This window comes from Dendrobates tinctorius, unplaced genomic scaffold (assembly GCF_039654945.1).
Source record: "Dendrobates tinctorius isolate UK_male_01 unplaced genomic scaffold, ASM3965494v1 ptg000028l, whole genome shotgun sequence".
Classification (NCBI taxonomy): domain Eukaryota; kingdom Metazoa; phylum Chordata; class Amphibia; order Anura; family Dendrobatidae; genus Dendrobates; species Dendrobates tinctorius.
Genome location: NW_027361696.1, coordinates 83,171,063 through 83,184,370, shown reverse-complemented (window position 1 = coordinate 83,184,370; position 13,308 = coordinate 83,171,063). Strand labels below are relative to the sequence as shown.

General features: G+C 44.1%; 1 protein-coding gene across 4 annotated transcripts in view; it reads left to right on the top strand.

Annotated features, from left to right (window-relative positions):
• Window positions 1-13,308, top strand: part of TMEM150B (transmembrane protein 150B) — a 64,463-nt gene that overhangs the window by 43,134 nt on the left and 8,021 nt on the right. The window contains exons 1-3 of one of the 4 annotated variants that reach the window (XM_073571113.1): window positions 2,898-3,134; window positions 8,706-8,757; window positions 12,019-12,146. In XM_073571113.1, the coding sequence (XP_073427214.1) occupies window positions 2,913-3,134; window positions 8,706-8,757; window positions 12,019-12,146 (402 nt within the window). In that variant the 5' untranslated portion in view covers window positions 2,898-2,912. Of the gene's footprint in view, window positions 1-2,897; window positions 3,135-8,705; window positions 8,774-12,018; window positions 12,147-13,308 lie in introns of those variants that run through there. The other 3 variants (XM_073571116.1, XM_073571115.1, XM_073571117.1) reach the window with 3 other exon arrangements.

The following is a 13,308-nucleotide window of genomic DNA, read 5'->3' as shown; positions in this document are numbered from 1 at the left end:
TTGATCGGGTCCCTCCTTACTCGGCAAGCTATAGCGTTTACAGAATAAGCTGCAGAGGGAACCCAGATACCTGGAGCGCTCCTGCTGATCAGCTGTCCGGCTCCGCAGCTGTATGTGTCGCGGCTGTGTCAGTGTCACAATGCATGCAATCACAAACCTACAACCTGCAGTAACCACCTATCGACCAAACCGCTGCACAACCTGTTCTACCCTCACCTACTGTATCCTCACCCATCCCTTGTACATTGAAGGGTCCTCTCTCTTTCTGTACCAGTTGTTACTTGTATTATTTAAGAATACTGTACTTGTTTTTTGTATACCCCCTCCTCACATGTAAAGCACCATGGATTAAATGGCGCTATAATAATCTCTATATATATATATATATATATATATATATATATATATATATATATATATATATATATATATATATATATATATAAATCAATGTGTGTGTGTGTATCACCAGCCAATCACAAAGCATCTTTGATTTCACCAGAGCTGTTCAAAAGAAACTAAGCTTTGGTTGGTTGCTATGACCAACAGTTTTCCTTGCAACCAATCACGAAGCATCTTTGATTTCACCAGAGCTGGTTAAAAGTAGCTGAGCTGTGATTGGTTGCTATGCGCAAGTTTTCCCTCTTGACAACACCTCAGCAGACACTGACATGGTGGGGGAAATCTAGCATCCCCAGGAACATAAGCTCCAGCCATCGTCTGTCCCCCAGAAAGGAGCAGAGAGTACATGACAGAAATGAATCCCCCCTCCCGTTTGGTATCATTAAGTGCACACATGAATGTAGGAAAGTGCACATATTAAATGTCATGTGGATTTAATATTTTCGCACAGACACTTTTATGCATTATTGATGTGTTACTGTGCTCTGATGCTGTGAGTTTTTTAAAGTGCTGCTTTCCCCATAATTCACCTGAATATGCCCATATAACACGTAATGCTTTTCCCATAACAACCCATTAAATATGATACTATACTGCATACAGATGCTGTACATCCATGAGCAACTCAGCCGGACAAATTACAAGTTGACGGTGCATGAAAATGTGTGTGTGGGTGTGTAGGTTTCTCTACTGTACTAATGTATAAGGTTTGTGCCTGTCCATTGGTGAAAAGCATGACACTCATATTTATGGTGGCAGATAAGTGAGAATATCAGTCTGATCCATAGAAAACCTGGGATCTTGGTGAACCATGTTTCTGTGCAATTTCATTATTCTACTTTTACTGGCTCTGACGGGATGATGTGGGATATTAGGGGTAGTAGTCCGGTAGCTCTGGTTGACGGGATGATGTGGGATATTATAGTGAATGTGGCTATGCGGAGTGGGCGAGGCTATACACTCAGCTTTATATATATATCTCTCATTATAATTTGTTATATCTAAATATATATATATATATATATATATAATCATTATAATTTGTTATATCTAACCGTAGTTAGTTACTATGCCCGGGCAGCGCCGGGCTCTTCATCTAGTAATAATAATGCATGGACAGTCTGTGTGTTGTGACTGTGACACAGCCACGACACATGCAGCTGTGGAACTGAACAGCTGATCAGCCGGCGCTCTCTAGGAAGCCGGGTTCACTGTAGCTTATTCGGTAAGCGTTATAGCTTGCTGAATAACGAGGGACCGATCAAATTCGCTCATCTCTAATCAGGATTCAAGTACAAGTCACATAGTTGGCCCCATAAATTTCAGCCATATGTATTGCCCCATTTGTGTCCTTCATAGTATGCCATATGTCCGCAACATAACTGAAGGAGTAGTTTGGTTTCAGCAAAGGTACTTTGTTCCAAAAAAAATCTTACCATTTTACAATACCAGTTTTGTATCCGTTCTAACGAGTTTCTGAACTCTCTGTCGCAGTAATTCAATGAACCGTAATGGTTTACTCATATCGCCCAACTTTTGAAGATCAGAAAAAGGAACAGATCATGCGCCACGAGTAGCAGCAAATTTGGGCCACGCACTGGCCATACCCCAATCCATGCCCATTTACCATTTCTTTTTTCCCTGGAAGGAGGAGAAGTCAGAGGGGCGGTGGCAGTGAGAGACTTTCAGATGTCTGAGATTGCAGGACATAGACGGAATTCCGGTACTGTCCACTGTATCTGGGACAGTTGGGACTAAAGGAGAACGAATAGATTCATGGAACTCCGGTCCAGATCAGTGGTACCTGGTGGCTGGACGGAAGGCTGTGAATCTCTTCTGGCATTCCCTGAATGGTTTTTGATCATCCAGGGCTGATGCAATGTCATCTGTGCATCCTGCTCATCTCTAGTTGGGACCTGGAGATTGCTTGTTCCTTCATTCATAGAAGGAGCCGCCAGAATTTTCTCATCTTTATGTAGCGGCACTATACGACATCTGTCTTCTGCTGTTTGTAAGGCTGTGTTCACACGCTCCAGAAATATGGTGTTTTCTGCAGGATCCGCACCAAACTACACAATAAAAATCTTCTCTGATTATTGCAGCATTTTTTAGACCTAATGCAGAGAAAAAAAGCACCAAAACTGCACCGCTCAGTCGCTTGTTTAGAATACATGGGGCATAGTTTTCATGAAATCACATCCACTTTGCTTGGACAGTTAAACGCAGAAGAATGTCTGTGCAAGAAAAGCAGCTGAAAAAACGCAGCATTTGCATGTGTGAGCATGGTCTAAATGTCTAAGTAAAGTGGATTTGATTCCATGAAATCTCTACCCTTGGTGTGCCCAAGGGCATTGCTGAACTCTGCGGATTTGGTGCATTTTTTTTCTCTATGTAGGAGGAAGGGCCCCCGCCGAGTGTCCAGGCCGGAACCAAGGGGACCGTCATCTAGGTTCCTAGGGGGTCTGTTTCCGGGGAGCAGAGTTAGAGAATGGACCGCTGAGACTTCCAGGATGGTTGGGGGAGGAGCCTATATAAAAGGGGTGGAGGACGCCAGTCAGGGTGAGTCAGCAGAACGGGAGAGAAGGAGCAGGAGGGTGCCAGAGCCTCCAGCAGTAACCAGAGAGGACAGTGACAGGAGGGAGACTCTCAGTGGACCGCAGGGAGATGGCTCCGAGCCGACCGACAGAGGACCACCGCGTCACTCCAGCCTGTGGAAAAAAAATATCAATCACGTAATTTTTTACGCCATTTACCAATCCCTTTAAATAATTTGATCACTGTGTTGTGCAGGTTGTTACGATTTTACGGACACGGTCACCAAATATATGCGTGTGTTTGGTGATTTGTAGTGTTTTATTGATGTTTTAATTAAGTAAATTAAAACTGATATTATTGTAATTTTTTTCATTATATTTTAGTAATTTTATAGGGAGAACAAATCTATCTCCCTCTAGAATCCAGGCAAGTCGAAATTCACTGTTAGGCCGGGATCACACATGCGAGAAACTCGGACGAGTCTTGCATGTTAATACCCGTCACTGCCACCGACACTCGGGAGCAGAGCGTGAGGCTGCATGTATTGCACGCTCTGATCTGAGTTGCCGGCCGCAGTGCTGGGTTTTAACATGCGAGACTTGTCAGAGTTTCTCGCATGTGTGATCTCGACTTTACATTGTATGTAACAGTACAATGTGCCTGTGGAGTCAGAGCCTGCAATACAGATCAAGTGCACAAAATTTTCCTGATTATGTCTCTGGAGCCTGTGGCTCATTATGTCTAACTCCTGCCTGTGATGTTGAAGGTTGTAAGCTCAAGACCTGGAGAGACAAACCAAAAAGGAAAAATTACATTTTTGTAATTGTTTTTTTTTAGTTTTACTAGTTTTTTAGGAAGAAAAAAATCTGACTTCCCATCTGTATACAAGTACAAAGAAATACAATGTACATATAAAAGCTGTTTCTGGGTTCTCTGCCTGCAATAGAGGTCAAGAATCACAATGACCAAATTCTCCTGTGTTTATCACTGAGGTGTGTGGCTCTTAGCTAAAGCTGCTGCCAATGAACATGGAGACATGAGTTTGAGCCCTGGAGAGATTGATCGCAGGAAAAGAAAAAGGATGAATTGATTTGAACTTATGCACTGAGCAGAAAGATGCAGGCCGGAGGAGCTCTGGAGCGTTGGTATTAATTAGAAGCTAGGACAAAAGCTCTGATATTGTGGGACTTAGCCCTCAAATCGGGATAATCCCGCTGAATCTGGGATGGTTGGGAGCTATGGTATACTTCCAGTAAATTCAATCTGTCGTGGTCAGTACACGAGTAATGCTGTATCATTAACCTGCCCGGAACAGATTTTAAACAGATTTTAGACTGCATTTGAATTGCTGAAATCAGAGATCTGAAAAAACTGTATAAATGTATACTGTATAAAAGTGCACGTTTCATGTGACTTGTACTTGCTTTCCTCTGGTGGTAGACAACGCTATCATAATTCAGTCTTTATTTTGTCAGACGAGACGATGGATGCTATTCTGCAATCTGCTCCTATAATGGTATACAGTCTAATCAATGAATGGGGCTACGGTCCATAATACCAGTGCAGACATAGCCATGTGAACACTATAAAAAGTGCTATGTTCTTCTGTGGTATAATATAATACTAATAAGTAATATACGAGGTTAAAGGGGATTTCCATGACGTTACATAGGTTGGAGAAAGACTGTTCCAATCTTTCTCCACCAGTTCTATGCTCTCCATTGCTAGATTACTTCTTACTGGGCAGCACGGTGGCTCAGTGGTGGCTCAGTGGATAGCACTGCAGCCTTGCAGCGCTGGAGTCCTGGGTTCGAATCCCACCAAGGACAACATCTGCAAGGAGTTTGTATGTTCTCCCTGTGTTTGCGTGGGTGTACTCCGGTTTTCTCCCACTTTCCAAAGACATACTGATAGGGAATTTAGATTGTGAGCCCCAATGGGGACAGTGATGAAAATCGGTGCAAACTGTAAAGCACTGAGGAATATGTTAGCGCTATATAAAAATAAAGATTACTATTTATTACTCTCAATGCCATTTGTTGTGAAAAAAGAATCTCGTTCTCAATAATAATAATAATAATTAATAATATTATTTATTATAGCGCCATTTATTCCATGGCACTTTACATGTGAGGAGGGGTATACATAATACATACAAGTACAGTAATCTTAATACAAGTCATGACTGGTACAGGATGAGAGAGGACCCAGCCCGCGAGGGCTCACAATCTACAAGGGATGGGTGAGGATACAGTAGGCGAGGGTAGAGCTGGTCGTGCAGCTGTTTGGTGGATCGGTGGTTACTGCAGGTTGTAGGCTTGTCGGAAGAGGTAGGTCTTCAGGTTCGTTGTGAAGGTTTCCATGGTAGGCGAGAGTCTGATATGTTGTGGTAGAGAGTTCCAAAGTAGGGGGGATGCCTGGGAGAAATCTTGTATGCGATTGTGGGAAGAGGAGATAAGAGGGGAGTACAGAAGGAGATCTTGTGAGGATCTGAGGTTTCGTGCAGGAAAGTACCGGGAGATGAGGTCACAGATGTATGGAGGACTCAGGTTGTGGATGGCATTGTATGTCATGGTTAGGGTTTTGAATTGGAGTCCTTGGGTAATGGGGAGCTAGTGCAGGGAGTGACAGAGGGGAGAGGCCTGGGAATAGCGGGGGGACAGGTGGATTAGTCGGGCAGCAGAGTTTAGAATAGATTGGAGGGGTGTTTGAGGGGAGGCCACAGAGCAAGAGGTTGCAGTAGTCAAGGCGGGAGATGATGAGGGCATGGACTAGGGTTTTTGCAGATTCTTGGTTGAGGAATGTACGGATCCGTGAAATATTTTTAAGTTGGCAGGAAGTGGAAAGGGCTTGGATATGTGGTTTGAAAGAGAGATCAGTGTCAAGGATAACCCCGAGGCAGTGAGCATGTGGGACTGGAGAGAGTGGACAGCCATTTACTTTAATGGATAGGTCCGTTGGTGGGGTCACGTGAGATGGGGAAAGATGATTAATTCTGTTTTGTCCATATTAAGTCTTAGAAATCTAGCAGAGAAGAAGGATGAAATAGCAGACAGACATTAAGGGATTCTGTTTAGTAGGGAGGTGATATCTGGTCCAGAGATGTAGACCTGTGTCATCAGCATAGAGGTGATACTGAAAGCTACGAGATTCTATGAGCTGTCCGAGGCCGAAGGTGTAAATGGAGAAGAGCAGTGGCCCTAGAACTGAACCTTGCGGGACTCCGACGGATAGAGGGCGCGGTGAGGAGTTGGTGTGCGAGTGGGAGACGCTGAATGTCCGGTCTGTTAGGTATGATGCAATCCAAGATAGGGCCAAGTCTGTGATACCAAGACATGAGAGGGTCTGTAGTAATAGGGAATGGTCCACTGTGCCAAAGGCAGAGGACAGGTCCAGGAGGAGGAGGACAGAATAGTGCCACTTGGTCTTGGCGGCTAGTAGGTCATTGGTGACCTTAGGGCAGTTTCAGTGGAGTGGGGTGGCCGGAAGCCTGATTGTAATCGGTGTAAGGTAGCGCTTATTGTTAGTGTTGGGGAACACTCACTTGCCAGCGGATTCATGGCACACAGGAACACTTTCCATTTAAACAGTCTATGTGGTTTATTATACAGCATAAACCATAAAACACAACAGTCTTACATCAGACAGGGCAGTGTTCATATTAGGGCTCCGCTCTCTCAGACCTGTGGTCACACAGGTTGTGCCATGTCCAGTAAACAGGCTCTATAGCCTCAACACAGTTATTTCCCCCTCTCCGGGTTTATGTCTTAGGAGCTCCTGCTCCAGATGCCAGCTCCATAGTCTGAACCCAGTCTCTTTCTGACCTCGGTCAGTATCACTCATGTTTGTCAGGGAAGCTGCTGAACTGGGATCACCGTCCCAGACAATGCCTTGCTCACTAGGCCGCCCAACAGTTTCAGAACCTCAGCCCAATGCAAAGCCGTCACTGACTCTGGAAACACCGCCTCTCTGTGTGCTGTTCAGGACTTCTGTCCCCACTTGGAACCATCCAACACACAGGCCACCAGGTCCAAAGCCTCCATGTGCTCTTCAGGGAGGTAGCACACCTTCCAACACATAGGCCTACCAGGACCTTCCACATGAACCAATCAGGTCCATACACTCTCCCCCATGTGACCTACCCTGGTCACCTTATATGGTCTGTACACAGCCACCAGTGAGATACGGATCACATGGCTATTACCTCATCGCAGGTCCTTTTCTGACACTCAGCCATACACACACACATATACAGGTTTACTATGAGCGTTCAGATACACGTCCCTGGATGGGTTTGTAGGTGACTGGTCCCACCCGTCTCACCAAGCCACCGGGAAGCTTTCCCTATTATAAACAGAAACCATCAACAGAACATCTGCTGATTAATTTCGGTTCTAGCTTCCATTCCAGGGCCACCCACCCTGGGATACAAAACAGTCATTTACCATCCTGCCGTTCATCCTATCTCCATTACCACAATGGATATGCCTGTGTTCATGACCCATACAGTGCCCCTTAGCTGTCACAAGGGTCACTGCATCACATCAGTCAAGGAGGGAGCAAGAAGAGAGGTGGGAGGACAGTTCAAGATGTTCGTGTTGTTCCAATAGTTTTGAGGCATAGGGGAGAAGTGATATAGGGCGATAGCTAGATACAGAGGATGGGTCCCATACATAAATGCTCTTATAGTGTCTGCCTTTACTGCCTCTAGTGGTCGGCATTCCACAGTCTGACTGCTCTAACTGTAAAGAATCCTTTCTATTTAGCTGCTGGAATAGGTTTTCTTACACCAGTAATGATTGCCCCCTGGTCCTTAGTACGGTCTTTGCCATCCTCTGTACTAACCACACATATATTTATACATGTAAGTGAGATCCCCTCTGAGGAGTCTTTTTTCTAAGCTAAACAAGCCCAACTTTTCCAGCGTCTCCTCATATGAGAGGCCTCCATCCATTGTAATAAGCTAGTTGCCGCCTTTGAACTGACTCTAACTTCTGAATGTCCTTTTTAAAATGTGGAGCCCAAAACTGGATATCATATTCTAGATGTGGCCTCACCAGTGTTTTATACAAGGGTGACAATATGTTGGGATTGCTGGATTTTATCTCTATTTTCATACACCCAAAAATCTTGTTTGCTTTTGCGGCTGCTGCTTGACATTGAGTGCTGCTGCTCAGCTTACTTGTAACCAGAGTGCCCAAGTCCTTCTCCTGTTCTGTCGTCCAGAGTATACTCCCATTTAATGTATATGCTGCAATGGATGGATATGAAGTCTGAAAAATCCTCTATAAAGCTAGTTTCAGACTAGCGTTCGGAGGTGCAGGGCAGCCGCTAAGCCCTGCCCCCGGCCGTGCCTCCTCCGGTCAGCTCCTCCTCTGATCGCATGACACTGCATGCGATCAGCGTACCCTATAGTTAGCGTTGGGTATGCTGGCCCTGCGCTGGGCTGATTTTTGCCAGCGCTTGCGCCCTTTTGGTGCTGCGCCAAGCACACACAAATACAACACAGTGCGGAGCACCAAAAGGGCGCAAGCGCTGGCAAAATCAGCCCAGCACACGGCTAGCGTACCCAACGCTAACTATAGGGTATGCTGATCGCATGCAGTGTCATGCGATCAGAGGAGGAGCTGACCAGAGGAGGCGCGGCCGGGGTGGGGCTTAACGGCGGCCCTGCGCTGTGCCTCCAAGCGCAAATCTGAAAGTAGCCGAAGTCACAAAATTTAAAGTGATTTATAGCTAATATTTTGTTGTCTTTTTTTTCTTGACAGTGCATGCGGGTCATATCCTCCCCAGAGCTGTATATTTGGCCAAGTTCTCAATGTAGGTGCAATGCTGGGTAAGTATTTTTCAGCATGTAACTAGCAGCCACCAATTCATACTCATGTGTAGCCCTAATTATACAGTATGTTTCCTGTGGTGTCTACTTATGATGGCTTGATATTTAGTTTTCTTATGCAGTGCCCTTGTTTTTGCATTTTTATTTTGTGCTCCCCTTCTTCCCAGAGCCATCAATTTATTTATTTTTGGTCAAAATGACCATGTGAGGGCTTGTTTTTTGTGGGACAAGTTGTACTTTTGAGGAACACCATTGGTTTTACCATGCCGTGTACTCGAAAGCGGGAAAAAATTCCAAGCGTGGTGAGGGCTTATTTTTTGCGTGCTGAGCTGACGTATTTAATGATACCTTTTTACGATCTTTTGATTGCCTGTTAATGCATTTTAATGAAATGTTTTGGTGACCAAAAAAACATAATTCTGACAATTTGAAATTTTTTTTCTTTACGCCATTTAGTGATCTTGCTAATTTTTTTTTTATCTTGATAGATCAGGCAATTCTGAACCTGGAAATACCAAATATGTGTATGTTTGGGTTTTTTTTGTTTTATTTTGAATTGGGCTAAAGGGGGTGTATTCAACTTATCTTTTTTAATATTTTTGAAAACTTTTTGGCATGCTTCAATAGTCTCCTTGGGAGACTAGAAGCTGCCATAACCCGATCGGCTCTTACATACAGGCGATGATCAGATCGCCTATATGTAGCAGAATTGCTGACTTGCTATGAGCACCAACCACCAGGCGGCGCTCATAGCAATCCGGCATTGACAACCATAGAGGTCTGCAGGAGACCTCTAGTTGTCATGCCGACCCATCGGTGACCCACGATCATGTGACTGGGGTCACCGATGGGTGGATTTCCAGCCTGATTGCCGGAATCGCATGTTGAATGCTGCTGTCAGCCACGGATGGATCGCTGGAGACCACATCAAAGAAAGGGAGACTGACATTGGCGTACTATTACGCTTTGTCGGAAAGGGGTTAATTAACCTTCCCCAAGTGGAAAGTGCCTTGGCAATGTTATTACCAGTGAGTTTCCTGTTACCCAGTTGTAAGGTCCCTGTACCTGTGTGCTCTGTAACTGATCCTGTCCTCCCCGTTTACGTGACCCAGTCCACCCTGTTTGCACCTGATCCTGTCCGTCATGCTGTACCTATGCCCAAATCCATCCTGTCTTTGACTAGTCCTGTTCTTGATCCATCTGAGCCAACACCTGTGAACCTGCACCTGTGATCCTGTGTTCCTGTACCTCTCCTGCTTGTGCCTGATTCCGCATCTGTCTACCAGCTGTATACCTCCTGTTAACCAGTTCCAGGCCGATCCTACTTCCCTGCCCCTTTGAAGGTCTGCTGTAGCGGCTCTGGGGTCAGTCCTGGAGTAGCACCTTGCATCCACTTGGGCTCAAGTCTAACCACACCATCAGGGGCTCTAGTGAAGAATCAGGTGCTTGCTTAGTTACGTCCCTCCATGCTCTCCCTGGACTGTGGCACAGTTGTTCCTCAACCACGTGCGTTACACACACTGTACTTTCCAACTGTCCAAATATAAGTATTTTTGTCAGGACAGTCCTGTAAACCAGAGTGCAAAAGGGCTGGGGCATACAAACTCCATCCAAAAGTGGACCACTTTGGGGATTATTAATTTCATTTGGAGGCGTTCCAATAGGGTAGGTCTTAAATATCCCAATTTTGGCTATTGAGATGTGTGCAAGTATGGACAAATAGAAAAATTAATTCTATATTCCCACAGGCAATACAATAATTGATTGGTATAAACTTGTAATCTGAAGACACCTTTTCAGATTAGGAAATCTTCACTGTATGATGCCCTATACAAACTAAACTAGAGGGCACAATAGCACCTTATAAATGGCACCAATTTAGGACAATTTAGAAGAGACCATGAAGGAATCGTCCTAATTTTAGGTATTGGAGCCACAAAGAGAAGACCATTCCTCTGCTCTGATAAATGATTGAAAGGGATTCCAGATTCCCAGATTGGAGAGCGATGTGATGGGTGACAAGCAGTTTTTCTTCTTGTTCAAACTTTTCGAAGGCTGTATAGGGAGGGAAATTACACACATTAATTCTGTAGGCATCGACCACACTGAATTGGAAATTTTTATCGCTGATTTACATAAATGTTGCAGAGCTTTATTTGGATTGTATTTTTAAGATTGTTTTAATTCCCATAATTAACGTGTGAAACCATTTCTTTGCTAGCATGCTGCTAAGAAGCTAGGGGAGATCTTGCATGTCTAGTGCTAATGTAGTCCCCATCTGTCCACAACCTCTATAACTTATCCACATTTTTGATACTGAAAGCTTTGTTCTGACTTCAATCTTTCATGGACTTCCATGCACTGACCACTAGAGATTGGGCTATAGAAGCCGCTGAGAGCACCTGAGCTACGCTCTTTCTACAACATCCATAGAAATGAATAGGCCACTAAGTAGCATCGCGAGCGCCTGCAATTTCATTGCACCCGTTAATGTAATGCCAGTAATGTCTTATCAGCTTTCTTTGGCCACATCAAGCCATCAAACTAAAAGTTAAGGCTATGTTGCCCACGCCAATCTATCCTAGACTACATCTACTGCCTTTTACCACCACACGAAAATTGAGCTTGGTTTGAGTTGGTATACATGCAGCATATAACCGCATGTTCACATTGGCCATAAAGCATACAAAACCTACAAAAGGCAAAATGAGAAAAACCCTGCTGCAATTAAATAAATTTAAAACAAAAGTGCATTTAAGTAATAGTTCTTGGTAATACAGTATTTGATCAAATATAGCATAAAAGCCGTCCCACCATCGACAAGGTGACTCTGTGGTCGGGGCGGTCCTACACTGTCTAATATTAAAAACCTTATCCTGTGTCAAAGTTGACATCAGTGTGTGAATAAGGGCAGACAAGGACCGGGTCCCAACCACTGTACACCAGTCAGGGGAAGCCTTTAAATGCAATTTCCAGCTTAGTCTCTATATGCCATGATTTCATCTCTTCCTTCCACTCTAGCCCAATATTGCCTATAGCGGCTGCGATGCATGGACATCATTGTATAAGGCTAGTCCAGAAACTGATAAAAAAAATAACTTCTGTCCTCAAATGTGACCTAAATTCTTTATTTTTATGATTTCCTAATGTGGAAAAAATCTAAAATTTTAATCAGCTTCTGAAAAAGAAATGAATATTTCCAGTTGTTATAATGTTCTAATCCCGTTTTGGTCCTTTTTTGTTAGTGGTCTGGATCTGTGTAATACGGTTTCAGCAAATCAGAGATTATGGCTGCCATTCTCATGTAAATTCTGTGAGCCTTGCTTTGGGATTTCTTTGTGCTTTAGGAACTTCAGTGGTCGGTAATTTTCAGGTGAGTCTTCACATCTAGTGGTCACTGTTGCACTATTTGCTGTTATTAAAGGGAATCTGTCAGCAGGTCTCTGGCTCTATACCATGCTGCTCTCAGATTACATAGCAGAGACCCTGATTCCAGTGATGTCATGTACATATCAAGGTATTGATGACGCTTTGTGAGTATATAACACTTTTTTCTATTTTTTTTGTGGAAACTCCATTAATAAAAAAGACAATTCTGGCCTTTCCATTATTCTTTCTTTTCGGCTTTTAGCATACAATTTAAATAATTCTCTAGTTTGATGAATCTGATTTTCTCGTAGCAATACCAAACCCTAACCAAAGTTACAAATTATCTGTTGCCGAACAATGCATACTCTACGCTCCCTGACCTGTCCTCTACCTTTGACACAGTTGAGCACTTCCTCCTACTACAGATCTTCTTTCTTTGGCGTCGCAGAACTTGTCCTATCTTGGATCTCCTCCTACTTGTTGACTGCACATTTAGAGTCTCCTATTTCCATACTACCTCCTCTTCCCTCTCTGTTGGTGTTCCTCAATGCTCTGTCCTAGGTCCTCTACTCTTCTCCATCCATAACTTTGGCCTGGGACAACTCAAAGTCCCATGGCTTCCAGTACCACTGATACACTGATGACAGTTATATGTAACTTCTAGCCCAGATGTCACCTCTCTGCTGTCCAGAATTCCAGATTGTCTATCAGCCATATACTCCTCTCTACTTCTCTGCCAAACCATTCACTTGCTTCCAATTCTCCAGCAAATCCAGTGTAAATTTCTAACAATGATTTACAAGCCTGCCCATAATCTGCCTCCTCTGTGCATCTCCAAACTAATCTCCCAATACCTCACCACACATAATCTCCTGTCCTCACAAGACCTCCTTCTCTCATCTACCCTTGTATGTTCCTCGCCCAACCGCCTTCAGATTTATCTCGAGCATCTCCCATCCTCTGGAAATCAGTGCCTAGACACGTCCAAATGTCTCCCACATGTGACTCCTTCAAATTTATCTCTTCAGGAAAGTCTACAATAACCTCGCTGCCACCTCACTACCACTTGACCTGCTCCAATACCCCAACCTTCTGTCTCCTGCCCCAATACCCTGTAGATTGTAAACCTGTGACAGCTGGACCCTCTCCTTCTACATACTAGTCTG